This window comes from Oryctolagus cuniculus, chromosome 12 (assembly GCF_964237555.1).
Source record: "Oryctolagus cuniculus chromosome 12, mOryCun1.1, whole genome shotgun sequence".
NCBI classification, from domain to species: domain Eukaryota; kingdom Metazoa; phylum Chordata; class Mammalia; order Lagomorpha; family Leporidae; genus Oryctolagus; species Oryctolagus cuniculus.
Genome location: NC_091443.1, coordinates 67,914,256 through 67,935,670, shown reverse-complemented (window position 1 = coordinate 67,935,670; position 21,415 = coordinate 67,914,256). Strand labels below are relative to the sequence as shown.

The 21,415-nt window shown below is 42.8% G+C and overlaps 2 protein-coding genes across 4 annotated transcripts in view; one reads left to right on the top strand and one right to left on the bottom strand.

Moving 5' to 3' along the window:
* SHF (Src homology 2 domain containing F) overlaps positions 1-21,415 on the top strand; it is a 114,830-nt gene that overhangs the window by 26,285 nt on the left and 67,130 nt on the right. The gene's annotated exons all lie outside the window — the stretch shown is intronic.
* Positions 1,575-21,415, bottom strand: part of SLC28A2 (solute carrier family 28 member 2) — a 35,820-nt gene continuing 15,979 nt past the window's right edge. The window contains exons 5-19 of one of the 2 annotated variants that reach the window (XM_070053273.1): positions 16,118-16,209; positions 14,654-14,837; positions 12,819-12,960; positions 12,050-12,163; positions 11,631-11,708; positions 11,184-11,264; positions 10,661-10,741; positions 9,281-9,406; positions 9,069-9,199; positions 8,506-8,674; positions 8,097-8,294; positions 7,067-7,148; positions 5,008-5,106; positions 4,693-4,804; positions 1,575-2,493 (exon numbers count right to left, since the gene is read on the bottom strand). In XM_070053273.1, the coding sequence (XP_069909374.1) occupies positions 2,376-2,493; positions 4,693-4,804; positions 5,008-5,106; positions 7,067-7,148; positions 8,097-8,294; positions 8,506-8,674; positions 9,069-9,199; positions 9,281-9,406; positions 10,661-10,741; positions 11,184-11,264; positions 11,631-11,708; positions 12,050-12,163; positions 12,819-12,960; positions 14,654-14,837; positions 16,118-16,209 (1,807 nt within the window). In that variant the 3' untranslated portion in view covers positions 1,575-2,375. 2 annotated transcript variants of the gene reach the window in all.

Below are 21,415 nucleotides of genomic sequence, written 5' to 3'. Positions count from 1 at the left end.
AGCTAAAAGGCAATCTGTTGAAGTGAAATTGAGACTTTGAAAAGCAATGACCTTGAACAGCCCTTGTCTTGACTGTTGAGGAACAGGGTTTTTTTTTTCATACTATTTGTTGAACTCTTTACTTAACATAGAGTTAATCATATGTGTATACAATTAATTGAAAATTTAAAAAAGAAAAAAATAATAGTAGCTAACTCTACATTGGACTGAGGGAAGCAGTGAGTTTCCTCACGATCTACAAGGCATGTCTCACCAGCCCTGTTTTACACATGAAGATGCCAGGGGGCAGAGAGAGGTCAAGGAGCTGGCCCATGATCAGTCTCTGTAAGTGGCCGAGCCAGAAGCAGAGTCAGTCCCACTTAGTGCCCAGTACCACCAACCATTGTATTTTGCTGCATTCCAGTTAGTCTGCAGTTGAAGAAGCAATTTATTGGCTTTTTAATGTCAAGTTGGAAAAATAAAGGAGATGGGATAGGAATGGAAGCTAATCAAAGATCAAGAGGTTCTGAGCTCAGAAAAGTGGGAGGTTGGAGGGGATAGGTTAGCTAAGGGAACACACAAGTACCCACATCCTTTTAAAAACTTTTATTGAGGTGAAATTCAAATAACAGAAAGTTAACCATTTTAAAGTGAACAGTCCAGTGACAGTACATTCACTATGTTTCACAGCCACAACATCTAGTTCCTATCACCCCAAAATAAAGCCACATACTCATTAAGGAATCACTCTCAGCGCTCCTTTTCCCAGTCCCTAACAACCAGCAATTTGTGTTCTGTCGCTATGGATTTATCTATGTTGGATATTTCATATAAATTGAATCATATAATAATAAGCCATTTGTGCCTGCTTCTTTCACTTAACATAATGTTTTTGAGGCTCCTCTATATAGCAAATATCAGTGCTTCATCCGTTTCGTGACCGAATAACATTTTCTTATATGTACATCCCATGATTTGCTTATCTGTTTGTCTCTTGATGGACATTGCCACTATTTCCACTTTTTGACTACAGTAAATAGTGCTGCTCTGAACATGCATGTGCATGTATTAGCATGTTTTCAGTTCTGAGTATATGTTAGAGTGGAATTGTGAGACCATATGATAATTCTATGTTTAGCTTTTTAAGGAACTCCTATATCCTTTTGAAACCCTTACCTAAAAGAGATATTATAAACCTATTAAATATTTTGAATAAGCTTCTTAGCATCAACAGTGTTGATGTTGGAGTGTCAAAGAATTCTCTGTGTGAGAGGCTGATGGAGCATTGTAAAAATTTTAGCAGCAATCCTGGCCCCTACCCAGTAGATGTCAGTAGAATCCTCCCAGTTGTAACAACCAGTAGTGTCTGGAGACATTGCCAGATGTTCCCTGGGAAGCAAAAGTGTCTCCTCCCCACTCCCACTCCCACTTCCTGCTGAAAACTACTGTTTTAATGGATTTCTGTAAACATGAAGCATATATGGCTGACACTAAGGCAGATACTAAAACAAAGCAAGGGCCATTAAGAAATTCTTAGAAGTCTGTATATGTGATGTGTTTTTTGTTTTACTATATAATGTTAAGGAGTTTGCAGATTTTTTTTTAAAGATTTATTTATTTGAAAGTTGGAGTTACACAGAGAGAGGAGAGGCAGAGAGAGAGAGGTCTTCCATCTGCTGGTTCACTCCCCAATTGGCCACAATGGCCAGAGCTGAGCTGATCCAAAGCTCAGGAGCCAGGAGCTTTTCCCGGGTCTCCCATGTGGGTGCAGCGGCCCAAGGACTTGGTCCATCTTCTGCTGCTTTCCCAGGCCATAGCAGAGAGCTGGATCAGAAGTGGAGCAGCTAGGACTCAAACCGGCACCCATATGGGATGCCGGCACTGCAGGCGGCAGCTTTACCCACTACACCACAGCGCTGGCCCCTGGAGTTTGCAGGTTTACGAATATATGACAACCAGAAAAATCTTTTCATTGAATATTCATGCACTCTTCATTTGTAACTTTAGTATAATAAAACCAACTCATCCTCAGAATTCCAAGAAATACAGCCGTCCCTCATATATATTAATACTAAGAAATCACATTTGTAGTACACTGCATTTCATAGTTTTTAAGAGGGGACTAGAAGCAAGATTTATCTGATATTATAAAATTTATTTTTTCAAGTAAATGCTCAAGCAGTACCTACCCATGAGTACCTTTATGGTTCAGTGAAATAGTGGAATGATGAATGCTAATTTTCATTAGTGGAATGCACTGAACCAAATGAATCTTTTACATTTACTGTTAAGGATCTTGGAGAGTTGGTTAAAGGGTTGGAATCCTGAGTAAATAAACACCTTTGCACCAAAAAGCTGTTAAGATTAAAACTGTGGTAGAAATGGACCAACCATCCTTAGGCACAGACAGTATTGTTGTAGAATCCACAGCAGTTAGCAAGGGCCATGGCACTGAATGCCTTGTCTTCCCAGGCACCAGAAAAAGAAGGTGGATTGGTGCCATTCAGATAAGTACTGAAAAGAAAGATAACATATTGGGTCAGATGATAGCAAGGCAGCACAATAGATCAATAAATTTTATGTCAGCAACTGAAAACAAAACCAAGAACCAATAAACAGATCTATGAGTCGTGACCAAATAAATTGGACTCAGTTAGATTTGTTTTCTCTTTCATATCCAATATAATACTAGCAAGAAACCCTATATGATTGTGTCTGCTCCTGTGCCCAATTCCTAACCATGGCCCATTTGGAAATTTCCTTTCTAGAAATCTCTGAGTCACAGTTTATTCCCTGTAATGATTTTGTATCAAATTTATTCTAGAAAGCAGGGCGGTATCCTAAAGCCAGTCTCCTCCTAAGGAAAGAAAACAGTTCAGACTTAATTAGTATAAATTAATTGGCCAAAACCATATCTCTTTCAGATTCAATGAGGGTTACTGCTAATGACCCTCAATATGTGGCTTTAGGAAATCCACTGATTGCCATCAGGTCATAGGAATCAAAACTATGCCAGACCAATGATCTGTCCAGTTTATAATTTATCTTTAATAGTATGTCAAGGCCGGCTCCGCGGCTCACTAGGCTAATCCTCCGCCTTGTGGCGCCGGCACACCGGGTTCTAGTCCCGGTCGGGGCGCCGGATTCTGTCCCGGTTGCCCCTCTTCCAGGCCAGCTCTCTGCTGTGGCCCGGGAGTGCAGTGGAGGATGGCCCAAGTCCTTGGGCCCTGCACCCCATGGGAGACCAGGAGAAACACCTGGCTCCTGCCTTCGGATCAGCGCAGTGCGCCGACCGCAGCGCACCGGCCGCGGCGGCCATTGGAGGGTGAACCAACGGCAAAAGGAAGACCTTTCTCTCTGTCTCTCTCTCTCACTGTCCACTCTGCCTGTCAAAAAATAAAAATAAAAAATAAAATAAAAATTAAAAAAAGTATGTCAAAAGGATTATTTTCTTGGAAGAGTTAATTGCCTTTTCTGATAACCTCCAAACACAGGAAGAGTAACATTCATTTACTTGGACAAGTAATCTGTTAAGCAGATAACACTTGACCATTAACCTATATACTGAACAGATCATTTACTTAATGATAACTTCCAAAGCTATCTCCAGCTTGGATTGCTCTCCTGAACTCTAGACCCCATTTAGCTTATGAGTAGCTTCACATGACAGTGTCATAGATTCCTCCAAGTTAACAGTTCCAAAACTGATAGAAGCCATTATCTCTCCCCTTTACTCCCATTCCTGAAGCTAATCCTTTTCTTGTCAGCGACTGAATGACCCTCCTTTAGGCCCACTTGCTGGAGCAGAAAAGACTCATTTGAGATTTCCTTCTCTTCCTCACCCTACCCTTTCCTCTTACCCATTTTCACAACCACTTAATATCAGTTCTCATCATCTCTTCCTAGGACTATTACAGTGGTGTGTTCATTGGTCTTTCTGACGTCCATATGGCTACCAGAATGATCTTTTGAAAAAGCATAGCTGACATGCCAGTGTTCAGAATTTTGAAGGTCAGAACCTAAACTCCTCAGCATTTCATCCAAGGCCTTTTATAATTTCTCAGCCTCATCTCCCAGAACTCTCTTCACTCACCTGTATGTCACCACCAATACACACACCTTTTATTTTTACCAAAAACTAGTTATTAAAAACACTGTTATACCAAACACTAGCTCTTAAAATCCTTCCTTTTGTGTGTCCCCAAACTAGTTCTTTCAGTATAATGATAGTCTCTTCTTTCCATAGCCTAAAATTGGTGAATATACTCATATTTACACTACATGAAATCATCATGCTTTCTAACTTCAATTTTATCTGCTGTCAGTCTTCTTTATTTCTGTACGATGAAGACTTTTTTAGCTACTTAGGACCATTGCGAAGGCTTCTCTTATAATCTATCTATATTCCAATCACAATTAATGCAGGATCTTCTTGTCAGGGAAGCCACCCTTCTCTACTTTTTCATTTGCCCCTCTACCTCTCATCTCAGTACCCCAGATGGAACCTGTCAGTTGAGCATAGTAGAGCTAATCCTGAAAACTCAACTAAAAAAAAAAAAACACAAATCCAGGCTGTCACCAATACCCATGTCTCTTCTCTATTTTCTCTTCAGCCTCCTTAGGATTACCCTAAAGATCACCTTTCTCCCCAACCCCGAAAGATGTCTTCACAAAGCGTATAAGAAGGGAACAGGGGTCCTGGTGCTCACTCACTTCTGAAAGAGCTCCCTGCAGCACACATAGGTCTCATAGCTTCTGTTGGTGAAACTTGTGCTTAGGAAGGAGACACAGTCAGTTTCAGCTCCCCGGGGAACATAGAGGATTCCTGGATAAAGGAGACAGAGATACCAAGGGGAAGATTGTACACATGTTCCTCAAAGCTCTGTACCCTTTGTTGTTGACTGAGAACTAGATTAGGTGACTTTTCTATGTATCTGTGAGATGGATGGTTAAATCCATATTCTGAGAAAGAACCTGTCATGGTTGAGGAAAGTGATTTCTGCCAAGAGACCAAGGTGAGGCACCTACCTGCCACACAGGCACTGATAAAGGATACACAGGACCCTGTGAAGAGGGCCCGGATCACAACTTTGGACAGATCACTTTTTCGGTGGGGCACCATTGAAGCTGCAGACAACAAAACAAAAGAATTTGATCTCTTCCCTATCTAGCAATTAGGTATATCCCATTAACCCCCATTGATAAGAATTTAGATGAACATCATCCTTACCAAGACTGGCCAGCGTTGCCCTGGTTGTGTATATGCTTATTAGTCCTGAGAGATCCCTAACTAGGTCAGGAACCATGCATCGGACCCTAACTTCAGTGGTTCTGGGAGCATACCCAAGATGTATCTGGATCAAGCAAAGCTTTAGATGGCTCCAGGCAGGTGCAATACCTGGTGTTCACCAGTTGAGATCTGTACTTTTATGCCTGGACCAGAATTGGATGGACTTTTCTGAGCCAGTGGGCTAAAGAGGGCAACATTCACTTAAATCTTAGACACACTTAGACACACACATACCCTGCTTCTAGATGGCAATCTCGTAATCAGATAGTACTCAGGCATCAGAATTAGAACAATGCAGACATGCATTAAACGGAAAGGAAATTACTTTGCCTTTAAATTTTTCAATCAGCTACCAGTTAAATGAATTTAATGATTCTACTCCAGACTATGATTGCCATTAAAAATAGACACACTGATCCATACTTAAACTCCATTTCTTCTAAGATCCATTTCTAACTTGGATCTTCCAAACTCTTGGGATTTGTTAGTGATGCCCTTGACCCTGGTCTCAAGGACAATTCCACATCTCTCTTATTAGTCCTCTAACCATTGCCCAGACTCAGCATTAACTCATCCAATCTAAATTATCTGTGTCTGCTTCAAAGACTCCTCTCACACTTGGTGACTTGCAGCTTTTTTGTTGTTGTTGTTGACAGGCAGAGTTAGAGAAAGAGAGAGAGACAAAGGTCTTCCTTCCGTTGGTTCACCCCCCTAAATGGCCACTATGGCCAGCGCAATCTGAAGCCAGGAGCCAGGTGCTTCCTCCTGGTCTCCCATGTGGGTACAGGGCCCAAGCACTTGGGCCATCCTCCACTGCCTTCCCGGGCCACAGCAGAGAGCTGGACTGGAAGTGGAGCAACCAGGACAGAATCCGGCACCCCAACCAGGACTAGAACCTGGGGTGCCGGCGCCGCAGGCGGAGGATTAGCCTAGTGAGCCATGGCACCAGTGACTTGCAGCTTTTAATCCAACATTTTATACTACTTGCTTTTGCTATCTATCTGCCGTATACCTAGGCACATTTTGTCTTTTGATTCACTGTGAAAATTCTTCTGTAAAGACAACCAGTAAGAAATTTCAGAAAGTACCTTCACTACTGAATTAAAAACAAAAGATCTTTACTTATACATGAACTATGCCCATAATGGCAAACAGATATAATATCATTGGGACCGTCGCTGTGGCGCAGCAGGTTAATGCCCTGGCCTGAAGCACCGGCATCCCATATGGGCGCCGGTTCTAGTCCCGGCTGCCCCTCTTCTGACCCAGCTCTCTGCTATAGCCTGGGAAAGCAGTAGAAGATGGACCAAGTCCTTGGGCCCCTGCACCCACGTGGGAGACCCAGAAGAAGCTCCTGGCTCCTGGCTTCAGATCAGCGCAGCTCCGGCCGTTGCAGCCTTCTGGGGAGTGAACCATCGGATGGAAGACCTTTCTCTCTCTCCGCCTCTCCTCTCTCTGTGTAACTCTGACTTTCAAATAAATAAACAAATCTTAAAAAAAAAAAAAAAGAAAGAATGTTAAAACATTTTATCCCTCATAGGGAAAATAAAGATAACATTGATCTTTTTGGGTCTCTAATCTAGAGGGGAAATGTAAGTAAAGTTGAGATTGTAAAGGGTTTTTAAGCATAGCCAGGTGGCCTGATTGTCTTAGCTCCACATTTACTGCAACCTAAGAGGGCCCATTTAGGATCAGCTTCTCTATTTGATCTCATCTTTTACTGAAGTACCAGGACTGCCTTCTACAGATTTGGATCTGGCTGGCTTATTAGGGACCTGGGGAAATGAATTAACTCACTCAAGCCTCCCAGTGTTATTCCTATGGAACTAAGATTGGCAAATCCACAGAGTGAAAATGTTGTAATGACTTCAGCTCTCACCTAGGGGAAATAAAAATAAACAAGTAAATAAATTGTCCATGTGTGTAATCTTATAATCATGACAAGTTTCAGAGTACTTAGAACCCCCAATCTTTTCTACACTGTCCTAAGAATATGCAAAGGGAGGGTCCGGTTCTCTGGCGTAGAAAGTAAAGCCGCTGCCAGCAGCGGTGGCATCTCATATGGTTGCCGGTTCAAGTCCCGGCTGCTCCACCTCTGCCCCAGCTCTCTGCTATGCCCTGGGAAAACAATAGAAAATGGTCCAAGTCCTTGGGCCCCTGCACCTGTATGAGAGACCCAAAAGAAGCTCTTGGCTCCTGGCTTCAGATCGGCAGAGCTCATTGTGGCCATCTGGGAAGTGAACCAGCAGATGGAAGACTTCTCTCTGCCTCTGCCTCTCTTTCAAATAAATAAATAAATCTTTAAAAAAAAAAAAAGAATATGCAAAGGACTCTCAGAAAATAACTGTTCTCTTAAGTTACTATAGAAATAAAGATATAGAAAACACCACAGGCCTCCTTGCCCAACACTGTTCTTGTGGAAGCCAATGAATAAGAAGAAGGCCTGAGAATGAAGATGATTGAGAGGGAAGAGCTAAAGAGACAAAGGAAGAGAAACACAAGATCAATTTATAACCATTTAAACTTCTAAATGAAGAAGAGAATCTTAAACCATCAAAAAATGGGATCTTCCCTGGATTGTCCCAACTGTAAAGACCCCACAAATACATTATAGAGAGAAGTTGGGTCAGAGTGCAGAGAAGAAAGCACACAGACCTCAGAGTAGCTCAGACCCTGGAGACAAGGTTGCTTTGCGGTTGGGCTGTAACACTGAGAAGGCTTCTCTGGGTCTGCCACAAACTTCCATGTAGCACTTTCTGTCTACCCTTGGATAGCCATGGCTGAGATCTCATACTAGTTATACTTTTTTTTTATTATTATTACTTACAGAAATCCACTGTTTCTGGCCATCAATCCATTCTTCCATTCCAGAGAGACGTTTTTTCTTGTATTGAGACAGTTGCTGATAGGCCACGAACTCATTTGTGAAGAACTTGATTCCCACCATCTCAGCCACCATTGGACAGTCTGTCCACTCTACACCCATCATGTAAACCATGGGCCTTAGGATATAGGAGCAGATGACCTTAGTGAGAGAGAGATATCTCAGGGAAAGGAAGAACAAATAACAAAGATCAGATGCCAAAGACCTTCTCTGGGAGCTTCACCCAAACTCTTCCCCCTTTCTCAATATTCATGCTCTCTTAGCTTACCCACAGGTCAGGAGAACATGCACAGTTAAAGGACTATTTAACTACATATCCCAGAGGGGCAGCCCAGTGAATATAATCCCTTACCTGGAAAGTGAGCCCCTGTATGTCCACCAGTTCCCCCAACCAGGAAAGGGCAGCATTGATGAAGGCCAACACGGCCAGAAAGGCAACCAGGTTGGCTGCGACATTCGCAACAAGAGCTATAGCATCTGTCGCTCCATTGCTGGCAGCTTCTAGGACATTGCTCTCCTTCCTGTGGTTATTGAACAAAGGGGAATAATATGGTGTCTAGAGGAGTCTCAGCCCTAGAAGAAGAGAAACCGCACTGTCCCTATAGCAAAGGAGAAGGGTACAAGGCCAGTTTGAGAGCTAAGGGGTCCCTTAGTGACCTTATTAATGGAAATTACTCTGAAGCCATGAATTTGGACTGATGCCCAGGACAGAGAGCACTAGCATACAGAAGCTATTGCAAATAGGGAGGTTGAGAAAGCAAAAATAACATGATCAGCTGGAGGCAGGAAGATGCAAGAGGAGATATCGAATCATATACTTCCCCCAAGGAGATTTGAAGTCTCTGCCACCACAAGGCCACTCTTGACTCTGCATCTTCCCCACCATCTCCCAAATCATTGCTTCCTTGGACTCACCCACGAGGCAGTTTTACCCCCTCTTTACTCTTGAACTTGGACTCCTCCACTTCTGGATATACCAGCTTTGACAAGGCAAGTGCACAAGGGGCACCCATCACAGAAGCAGAAATCAAGGATGATGCATCAATCTGCAAGGCCAGACTTAGGGATCAGTGTCTGTAGATCCCAACCCAGGCTCACCCAGCAGGGATAAAGCAGATTGTGCATACCCCAAAGGATATGAAGGCTCCCAACACAGTGCCTGAAATGGTGGCAAACCCTGAAGTCATCACTGCATGGATTTCAGAGAGGGTCAAGTCTGCAAGGTAGGGGCGGATGAGCAGAGGTGCCTCTGTCTATGAACAAGGAGAAAACAATCAGATTCCAAGAAGGCGCAACTCCCCACACCAGAGTGCCCACCCCAGCCTCTGGGACTGGACCATAAGATGCAGTTCCTTCCAGTGTATGTGCTGTTCAGTAAGACATAGTCCCAAGTAGTGAACAGCAAGCTCAGTTCTCAGTTCTCAGCCCCTCCCAGCATCTGTCTCACTCCCTTTGGTACCTACTTCTGTCCCAGCTGGCATTGCTCTCATCTGCTTCCATATGTCTTTGTCTCATCTGTTTACATTTTAGAATGTAGAAGAGAAATGTCTGAAACTAGCTTGGGAAATACAGTGCACTTACTGAGTACAGATTAGATGCTTCAAAAGTACTCACTAAATGAATTACAAAGAAATTGTCTAAGTTGACTGTCTATGAAAGAATAAAAAAAAATTGTGAAAATGTTATAAATTTATGAAGGCCTGACTATGTAAATTATATCTAGCATTGATGTAAGATAATGTTATTTATCACTTAGCAAGTGATGACTAGATATTTAGTGCTAGCTAGAAGCTAGGGCTGTTAGCATAACACAAGTTTCCTATTCTTAGGAGCTTATAGTCCAACAGAGGAAACTAAGCTGATAATGAATAATTTCAGCAAAATGTGGAGGGGTGTGATAGAAGTATCCATAAGTGCTTCAAGAACATTTCAGAAGCAGATAACCAGCTAAGGGCCCTGGGAGGAATGATCTCAGTACTAACTCCTTATCAGTGTAACAAGTCACTTTCCTTAAAGTTGAGCTAATTCATCAATAGCATATGCTGAACACCTATTCCTTACAAACAAATGTACCAAACAAGTATTCTGGGGGAAAGCCTTGATGGTAGTCCTGAGTAAGGCAAGCTATGTCTTCCTTAGAGACCCTAGAAAACTAGGGTCACCGGGAGTCACAGGGAGAAACTAGAATTTAGATCACACATTCTTTTGTGACCCATAAAAGATGATAATATTTGGACAAAGACATTCCCCTAACTTTCTGTATAAGAAGTTGGATCAATGGCTAAAGGTGTCCATATTAGGGATGCCCAGGTAAGTATTTTAGGCTTGAGGATAGGAAAGCAATGATCAGAGCCCCCACTGAGTGTCTGAGCTTTCATTTATCAGGGGTTGGCTGCCCCATAGCCTTCATTTATTTGATCTTTCAGAAGGAAAGCATACTTTCTGAACTGTTTTCTGAAAATTCTCAGTTCCCTAGGAAAAGGAAAAAAAGGCCTCAGCGTGCTTACCATACCCACAAAGATGTTTCCTGCTACAGCTAGGGTCTCTGTGGCAGTGGTACGCATAGTGACTTGCAAAAACCAGGCGATCTAAAAAGATACAGAGATCTGTACCATTAGCATTACCAAGAATCTTGGAGAATGTCCAGGAAAAAAAAAAACCCTTTTCCTCCATTTTGCAGATAAATAAACTAAGGTCTAGAAGAGGAGAAGGCAAGGCCACAGAACAATTTATGGAGCCTTGAGCAGAACTCAGTACTCTAGAGTAGATCCCAACTGTAGACCAAGGGTAGTAAAACTCAGAATAGAATTAAAAGGTAATCCAGGCTATCTTCTCTGCTCTGCTTCTCAGCCTATCTAGGTCCTGGACTGATTATTTGATTTCAGGTGAGCTTGCAAGAATTTGTCTTTTCATATTGGTTCTTACCCTCTACATCCTACATATGAGAATTTTTCCAAAGCAAGTGTCATCTTCATGCTGTTAACAAGTCACAAGGGCCCATCTCCTGAATGGTACAGGAGAATGACTCACCTTCTGAACAACCCACTGCACAAGGCCCAGGTAGTAGAGAATGGACATCACGCATCCAAAGAAAATGATGATTGGTAACGACTGTAATGAGAGTGGTGGGTAGCTGGTGAGACCCTGCACTGTTTGTGCTATGTATACCATAAGTGGACTAGGCTCAGCTCTCCACATTCACTATCTACACACACTGGTTTAGGAATGAATTTAAAATGTATTGCAAATCTATTACCCCACTGGAATTAACCCACAAGATATTTTCTGCCCCACCTGTACTAATGGTCAAAATGTAAGAAATGGATGATGTTTCTTTTAGTCATAGAATTAAGCCCTCTTCTTAGGGTCAAATTGGCATGCAGGCTGGATGATCCCTTGGATGGACATAAATTTTCATCCATGTTTTACTCCCCTCTCCTCCACTGGCCTTGACTCCTGCTCATAATGCATACAGACCTGAAAAGCAAAGACATCATTGACCAGGGTATCCCCAAAGACAAAACTGGAGCCAGCGACGGTGTAGGCCAGGAAAATCTAAAGGAGCAAAAACAAAAATAAAACAGAGAACAAAGGTTAAGCCATGAAAGACACAGGGGAATGAGACCTGCCTCATGCATAATTAGGACGCATTTCCGCCACTCAGGTCCCATTGAGAGCTTTCGTGTCCCAATGAAGGATTTATTGAATGACAGGACTTAGCAGTTCAGTACTCTTCCTTCTTATTCTTAGCTGTACCCCAGTATCCTGTCTCCGTTCCCAACTGGATTTCCCACCACTATCATTAACAAGACACCACCTATTTTCTCATGCTTCCTTCAAATCTCTCTTCTCTAGGTTTCTAAAAGAGCAAAGCCCTCACTTTCAGTTTCCAATACCTGGACCTGATCTCCCAGCCACTGAAATGCAATAAATCCAGGATCCGTTCTGATGACCAATAATCCAAAGACAAACTGAAGACCCAGGCCCCAAAACACTGTCCTCCAGGACACCTAGGATCAATAAGAAAATTATTCCAATATGAGTTATAAACCCTACTTGTCCACAACCTGTTGGGGTTATAAGCATAGATATATGAACTCTAGGTGAAACCAACCTAGGATGTTAACAGTAAATCCGGGGTGAGATTGCATAAAGAGCAGGGGGAATAGGAAGGAGAGACAAGGCAGTAATATGTAAAGAGCCACATATGTTCTTGTGGTTTCTAAAAACCTGTCTAGAAATTATGTATATGCATATATATCTAAAATATGTATATACATACATATATGTAAATGAAAGTTTCGTAAATCAACACTTTAACATCACTATGTAAAATGTAATTTGATTCTCTATTGTATTCTATTTTCTTTCTTTCCTTCTTTGTTTTCTTTTGCTCTTTCTTTAATGCTGGCCTGGATCCACAACATTGACATTATGATTCACTAATAGATGGCAATCTACAGATTGAAAATAAGTGGCCTCGGGACTCTGGACCCTATACATTAAACTTCTTCTTAGGAAGAAAACTACCAAAGTGGTAAATATCAGGAGATGTTAGAAACTTAGTTCTGCCTTTGTATTTCATACTGGACACATGAACTTTCTAATTACCGCTTGGCCCTTGGCTATGTGTTGCAGTGCCCAACCCCGATACCCAAAACTCACTGCACTGTGGTGTTTGGAGCACGCAAAGAGGATGAGGACGAACATGCAGATTCCTGCAAAGGAGATCAGCTGCTCTGGCCTTTGAGCTGTGTCTAGTGCCAGCCACAGGATAAGGCCAACCAAGGAGACTCCTGCGAACACCCTGAAGAAGGAATGCCAAGGCCATGTCATCAACTCAGAGAATAAATAACAAAGAATTAACTTCACCCCAACAATAAATTAAATAAGTCAAGAGTTTATTGTTGATTAGACACACAGACATAGCTTGAGAACATTCATTTGGGAGTTCCCCACCTTCTACTTCTCCCCCTCCAACTATTTTACTCACAGAATGAAGTTGAAAGATTCCAATCTGAGTACCCAAATCATGTGACTTCCTTTCCCTCAAGCTTCCATATTAATAAGATGTGATGTAAATACTCATTCTTAAAGGTCATTCTAATGAATAACCAAGATACTAAAAACTGAAGGAGGAAAAGTATTTATTGGTACTCCGTGGATCTCCACCCACTTTGAAACCACTCCAAGGGAAAGAGCAATGCCTTAGCCACGCACCAACTACTCATGGTCTGTTATGACCTATTACGTCAATATACAAACTGAGTTCATCATATCTGAGTGTTAGAGTTCTTCAGGTTCAAGGGAAAGGAATCAGGAGGGAGATCACAGATGAAAATGAAACAAAATGAGCATGTTGTCCATTGAGAGACACCATGGAAGCAAACAACAAAGAGCATCTCAAGTCGGGGTTGAATGTTGGTGTTCTTCCATTTCACTTAAGGTGAATAAAATCTGGCTTCCATATCCATCTTGCTAATGAAAAATATCCTTTCAGCTCTATTTTCCAGCTGTCAAATAAATCAATAATTTGAATTCCGATGGCAGTCTAGGGCAATTTCTCTAAATTATCACTGTTGCAAGCATCTTTAGCACCAATTTTCTTTGTACCCACTGGCAAATGGGCAGAAAAGAGGAACTTTGTAGAGTCTGAAAGTTACTATCTCACTCCTGGCCTATGGATGTGTGTATACCATAGTTAGATGAGCTGTGGCTGCTTTAGAATCCAGTTCAGTATATTCTAAGCAGTGAATTTGCTCCTTAAAGAGTTATAAAAGACACCAGTGGGTATAGTAAGTCTGGAGGACTAGAGGTAAAAAAGCGTAAAAGGTATCAAGGAACTGAGGGAGACATGGACAACCACAAAATCAACGTGACAGTTTCCTGCAGCCACAGTGTCTTTGTCCAGGCACTTGGTTGAAGAGGACCGTGGTTCTCCTGCTTTCTGGCCCAGACCCCCTGTAACTCTTCTCTGAATCTGAACCCTCCCTGACCCTTGGCAATGTTGAGAACCAAGGTTATAAGATATTGGACTGAGGGGGCGCCGGATTCTGTCCCGGTTGCCCCTCTTCCAGGACAGCTCTCTGCTGTGGCCAGGGAGTGCAGTGGAGGATGGCCCAGGTGCTTGGGCCCTGCACCCCATGGGAGACCAGGAAAAAGCACCTGGCTCCTGGCTCCTGCCATTGGATCAGCGCGGTGCACCGGCCGCAGCGCGCCGGCCGCGGCGGCCATTGGAGGGTGAACCAACGGCAAAAGGAAGACCTCTCTCTCTGTCTCTCTCTCTCTCTGTCCACTCTGCCTGTTAAAAAAAAAAAAAAAAAAAAAGATATTGGACTGAGGTCATGTGCTCAAAAGTCTATGGCTGTTTGTGGTCTACACCTTAGTTTGGAAAGTATAGGTGAAGGTTTGAGAGATCACTCAGGAACTGTCAAAGAGGGATAAGGAAGCAGGCTGTGGTTCAGGATCCATCATGGGGCCAAGAATACCAAAAATCTTACCGTTTTATCCAAAGTCTCAGCTGGGAATTTTTAAAGGGCTTCAGGCATCTTGTTAATTTTTTACCCAAGAACTTTTTCAGAAAGTGGAGAAGCAGGACCAAGATCACCAAACAGGTGATGACAAATAAGGCCAGTGCCCTCTGGAAATCCAAGATGCAAGCTGCCAAGAAATAGGCAGCATACGCTAAAAAGAGAAAGTCAGGTAAGGATCAGCAAGGCAGAGCTTCCAAGAGGCATATAAAACTCCAACAATGAATTGAATGCCCAAGACTGAAAGCAAGAAAACCATTCCAAGACCTTGCCACCCAACCCTGCTGTCGCACTAGGCTGTATTTCTTGAGGCCAGTATAGATATCCAACTGTTCTTTTCTTGAGGATTCCCAAGGAGAAGCCAATTTAGTTTGAAGACCTCATGTGTTCACTTGCCCCTGATGATCTCACTCCCTTTTTATTTTATTTGACTTCTCTTTGCACCTTGGAGTAAATGGGATCAGCATCCACCACAGACTTCAAAAGTCAGTCATCTCTTCTTGAAACCTTTTTTTTTAAATCTGTTTATCAATTTATTAGAAAAGCAGGATAACCAAGAGGGAGGGACACAGAGAAAGAGAGAGGTCTTCCATCCACTGGTTTACTTCCCAAATGCCCACCACAGCTGGGGCTGAGCCAGGCCAAAGCCAGGAGCCAGGAATTCCATCCAGATCTCCTATGTGGGTGGCAGGGACCCAAGTACTTGGACCATCACCCACTGCTTCCCAGGCTCAGAAGCAATAAGCTGGGTCAGAAGTGGAGGCAGGACTCCATCCCAGGTACTCCAGCATGGGATTTTAGTATTCTAAGTGGCAGCTTAACCCACTACACCACAACTCCCACCCCTCTTCTTGAAACCTTATTACTCTAGTCATTTTAACCTTTCCTCTTCAACAAAACCATGGAAACAAGGCTACCACTAGGAAGTACAGCCTCATGGCTCCCTTACACATCTCATTATATAATTTTTGTTCTCATCATCCTAGTTGCCTCTAACGTTGACAACAAAGGCCCATAATCATTGGCAATATATATGAAACAGGAGGTTGCTGTCTTTTAAAAATATTTTATATCATTGATCTTACTAGTAAACCAACAAATAAGTATGGAATAATAAAGTCTTCTCTCATAAAGACTACAAGAAATTATGCCCAGCATCAAATCAAGACACTAAAAAAGAGATGTCTATATTCTCAGAAATATTTCAAGTTTATCAAATAATACAGTTTTGATAAATGGATTATTCTCATATTTTGCTTATTCCTATAGGCACAATTCAATAAATTATGATTCAGCAAGATGTACTTATACATCAAATAGCCCTTTAGATCAGTTTTTGAGTAAAAATGCTTTCCATCTGGTCATCATCTTATCACAAAGTAACATTCCTAAAATGATCGTGTTTCTTGGTCCCATGACTTCTCAATATCTCACCCAGACACAACAGGCCCAACAGGATCTTCTTGAACAAGCTTGCATGTCTTTGGCAGAAAGTTCTTGCCTTGGTGAGAGGCTGTAGATAACTCCTGATGAGGGCACAAAAGTTAAGACACAAGAATTATTCTATTCCATTTGTATTCATTCTAGGAACTTCGAATTTGCTTTTAACCAACAAAGAAAATTATTCAGCGAAGGAGAAATTAGGTAGTGTCCAGGCAAGGCCAAAAAAAGGCAGACAAAACCTCGCCAATGGGCAGCAAATCAAAATGACCCTCTGCTAGCAGTGCCCTTGGTAACCTACAGTAGAAGTGGACACTGGTCATATCAGGGGTTGACTCCTTCCCCATTCCCAAAGTACAGGGGATTGGACAGCTATGATATTCAGAATAGGGCCTATCCTTCCCTAAAAACCACACAAACCAATAACCTTGAATAGCCATTCAGCTATACATTGTTAAGAAGGGAAACACCATCTATTTCAAGAATCCTTGGATGATTAGGCATGAGAGAAGATGCCCAGCAAGTAGGGCCATTCAAGTTTGGCTTAGTGGACATTATAGTGCTTTCTATGTGCTAGGCTCTTCCTAGAATTATGTAATACTAACTCATTGAATCCTTCTAAGAACCATGAAGGTAGCTACTATTATTCCCATCTTACAGATGTAGAAAATGAAAAACACGCATGTTAAGTAACTTTCAAATGGTTATAGATGCTGTAAGGAGCAGAGACGGGCTAGCGTTGTGGCATCCTGTGGCACTGGTATCCATGTGGGTGCCAGTTTGAACCCTAGCTGCTCCACTTCCAAACCAGCTTCTTGCTAATATTCCTGAGAGGGCAGTGGAGGATGGCCCAAGTATTTGGGCCCCTGCACCCATGTGGGAAACCCAGATGAACCTCATGGCTCCTGGCTTTGGACCAGCCCAGTCACAGCCATTGCAGCCATTTGGGGAGTGAACCAGCTGATGGAAGGTTCTCTCTCTCTCTCTCTCTCTCTCTCTCTCTCTCTCTGTAACTCTGCCTTTCAAACTAAAAAAAAAAAAAAAACATAAAAAAAGGGATCAGAGACAGAATATAAACTCCAGAAGTTTAGCTTCAAAATCTGAGCTCTTAACCTTCATTTTATGTTGCATCTTACCTAGACCCCAGGTTTAGCTGTCTTTGCCACCCTAAGAATCCTTGGTACACTGCAGCCACATGAGTGAAAAGCTCTAATGTCTAAACTATGAGAAACTCCAAAGAAGGTGACCCAACCAGAAGATCCCAGTGTGGCCATCAGGCTGAGGCCAGACACCTTAGCCAGTGCTGGAGCAGCCACTAACTCCAAATCCCCTGAGGCACTGGTCCTGGGAGTACCATGGCTACTTCTTCATTGCTTCCTCTCCAGTCCAGTACATTCCCTGCTTCTCATTTATAGCCTTCCTGTCACTCCTGCCTCCACCCTCTCCTTAGTGCCCCTTTCTGCAGGGAACCTACCCCTGTGTTAGCTGAGCAGAGTGTCTATTATCAGATACAGGTAAGCTGTGTAAGGAGAAAGAAGTCTCTATTATCATCTGACTGGATAGATTCAAGAGACTATTTTGGGATTTCAAGAACTCTACAACCTTTCCATGTTTAAAAGAGAAAATAGTAAAAAGCTTTGCTTGGAGATACTGGTGTTGGAACATCATTCATAGATTATATCAAGTGTTTCAATCCTAGACTTCCTGGTTAGGCCAGATCTCTTGGGTTTGTTCCTCCAGATTCATTCTCCCCACTGTTCTCTGTGCCTTGGAAGTCTAATCCATGTGGAATACATGTTGGGCTCCCAATGCCCTCTGGCTTGTTAAGTTGGCTTCTGCCAGTGGGACCTAACTGAGGTTAGCACGTTGAGGAAAGAGATCTTTTCATCTGACTCTCTCCCTGGGTTCTCTTACATCTTGTCCCTTCAAGTCTGGGAAGAATAACTGCTCACTGCTTAAAGCCTTGGGTTTAATGATAGCTTATACTGTCTTTTCATGGTTCCACTATGCCTAACACACATTTTTATAATGGTGTCTTTGCAAATTAACCCTCTCCTAATTATCCTAATTTAAGTGTGCCATCTGTTTCCTAGTGGGACACAAACTGTTACCCTAGCTAAATCTGGTTTAAAATTACACTCAGTCAAATGCCAGTTGAGCTAGGCCACTGCAAAACAAGAGGGAACACGAGCTAGTCCAAGAGTAGGTATAAACCATAGGCCTAGCAGATATTTCTGCTACCACAGACTGAACAGAAACTAAATTAGGGCCGGTGCCTCGGCTCACTAGGCTAATCCTCCGCCTTGCGGCGCCGGCACACCAGGTTCAAGTCCCGGTCGGGGCGCCAGATTCTGTCCCGGTTGCCCTTCTTCCAGGCCAGCTCTCTGCTGTGGCCAGGAAGTGCAGTAGAGGATGACCCAAGTCCTTGGGCCCTGCACCCCATGGGAGACCAGGAGAAGTACCTGGCTCCTGCCATCGGATCAGTGCGGTGCGCTGGCCGCGGCGGCCATTGGAGGGTGAATCAACGGCAAAGGAAGACCTTTCTCTCTGTCTCTCTCTCTCACTGTCCACTCTGCCTGTCAAAAAAAAAAAAAAAAAAACACTAAATTAGTGGGTACTACAAGAAATTAATTAAGAATATCTATTTCTGGAACACCCATTAACAACCTGATCTTAGACTATCAAGCTGAAACTAGCCTTCTAGTTTAAAAACTAAAAAGCAAAAAGAAAAACCATAGAGACTTTCCAAAGGAAAAAGAGAAAGCAAACTTTTTTACCCTTTCACGCCAACTGAGAAGCAGTACATAAAGGCTTATAAGCAGGTATCCATTGGGGTCCCAGTATCCTGCTAGGACAAGGCCCTTGCTAATAGTACCACGCTCTTTACATAATGGTACAGCTTGAGCATTACTTACTGTAAAGGCTTAACATCAGGAAGCTGAATTGAGAAGAAATTTAATTGATAGATGGTGCAACTTGATAAATGTTTCTCATGACTTTCTGGGAAATATGAACTCATTGATGAGAGCTCTGTGTATGAGAGGTTTTCTGGGTATGGGCTAATGATAATCCTCTCACTTAATGTGCTTACTTCCTGAAGCCCCAAATGACAAGGCAAGTAGGTGATGGTGGTGTGGTGGTAGTGCTAGCTCAAAGTAACTTTAGTAAGCACTGTATGTCAGACCAAGAAGCCAGGGTATTCAAGTGTCTTCTCAATGACTGTCTCACAAGAGTAGAAATTTCCAACTAAGGCAGACAGAGCTACAGGAACTTCCAGAGTCTGGGATACTATGATTTAGCAATTAGAGTAGAAAATTTGGACAGCCTCCGGAGAATCTAGCTCCACTGACCGGAGACAGTGATGCCCTGAGTGAATTTCTGCTGCTCGGGCTTGAAGTAAGAACTAAAATAAAGGAAATTAATCAACCCAGAACTAAATGGTGGTATGAGTAAAGGGTGAAAACCTCCAGGAAGAAGTGACCAGAATCTTTTCAAGGGGTCAAAGATTTTATTTTGATGATGGCATAAAAAGAATTGGCTAATAACTACCATACTGGGTAGCGCTTTATCAGGATCAAAGTAATGTATGCAACTGGTTTTGAACTAGAGAAAAGCTAGGTGGTGTTGTTTAGAGACCAGAAAACAATTACCAAAAGTGTCCAAGGAAGAATGACAGCTGGTCAGAGAAGCAAAAAGGTCAGTAGCCAAGGTAGAAAGTCAAAGCCAGGAGAGGCAAGGAAAGGCCACTCAGAGGGAAGCCAGCAGACTGTATATTGGAGGCAAAGGCTCTGTACAGCTGGAGATGGCCAGTTCTGAGTGCACTCGGCCCATATAGCTAGACACCTCATTGCTGAGTTAGGGTGGATGTGTTGCCTAGGAAAAGAACTCTCCCTCTTCAGGTAACCACATCTTTACTTGATGCGCTTATTTCAGCTAGAAGCAAACATCAGATCTTCTCCATACTAATGGTGGAGACACAATGCCAAAGGCTCAGAAAGACTTGCAAAGTGGGATTTCCAACCAGCCCTTCAATCTCCCACAATCTCTACTTTCCAGAATCCTACCTCTCCAAATTAAAGGTAGCAGTGGTTCTGACAGGCAGTGGGGTCTTCCCAAGGAAGGTGCTCTCTCATAAAGGAGAGCTGTGACTCTACTTCCAAGGCCAGGCCCTTTAGTTCTATTGTAAGCAAAAGTTTCTCCAAGTTTCTATAATACAGATAATGTCCATCATGGGCGTCCTCTGATATTATTTATCTTGTTTACAAATTCTTTGAATGATTTCAATAGGAATTTTTTAAAAGTGTTTATTTATATATTTGAAATTTAGAGTTACAGAGACGGAGAGAGAGACAGAGTGAGAGAGAAAGAGAGAAAGATCTTCCATTTGCTGGTCCATTCTCCAGATAGCTGCAACAGCCAGGGCTGGGCCAGGCTGAAGCTAGGAACTTCTTCCAGGTCTCCCACATGGAGAGCAGGAACCCGAGCTCTTGGGCTATCTTCTGCTGCTTTTCCCAGGCCATTAGCAGGGAGCTGGATTCGAAGTGGAACAGCTGGGATTCATGTGGGATGCTGGCGTCACAGGTGGCAGCTTAACCCACTATGCCAAAACACTGGCCCCTCAATAGGAATTTGAAGACTAAGGAGTTCTAGATTCTTCAGCTACTGAGAGCATAATCAGACCCTAATGGAAAAAAAAAAAAAATGTGGAGGTGGGGGTATCCTGCAAGGATGGGCTGCTTAAAATTCTTCCTTAGGACTTGCAGTGATTTGCAACATAGTCAGGCCCCTAGACACCCGTCCAAGACTCTATTGTCAACACCCACCAATCCCTGCAGGTTTCCCACCTTCTCACCAGGAAGTCAGAACAGTCACTCTTATAGGGCAGACTTAGTAAGGCCAGTTGGAGAGCTAGTGGAGAAATCAAAAAGGTGAATGATCTTTAAGGAAGAAGAGAGGTCAATGACATGACAAAGAATGACAAAGAAGGTGCTAGATTTGGCAGTGAGGTTCTGCTTGAGAGAGCTATTTCCAGGAGAATTACTGGAAACTGAATTGCAGGAAATTAAAGAGGGAGCATGAGCACATATGGACTAATTTTTCCAAAATTTTGCCTGCGAAGAACAGATGCTGTTTATTAGGCACCTTTTATCAGGTACTGCAAAACTTCATGAGTCATCATCCCAAAATAACGCAGAGGTCATATTTTAAGGAGTTTGTAAGTAAGGAAACAGAGCCTGCCAGCAGGTGGCAGAATTAGGGTTTAAACTCAGATCTTTCCATTACATGAAGCTG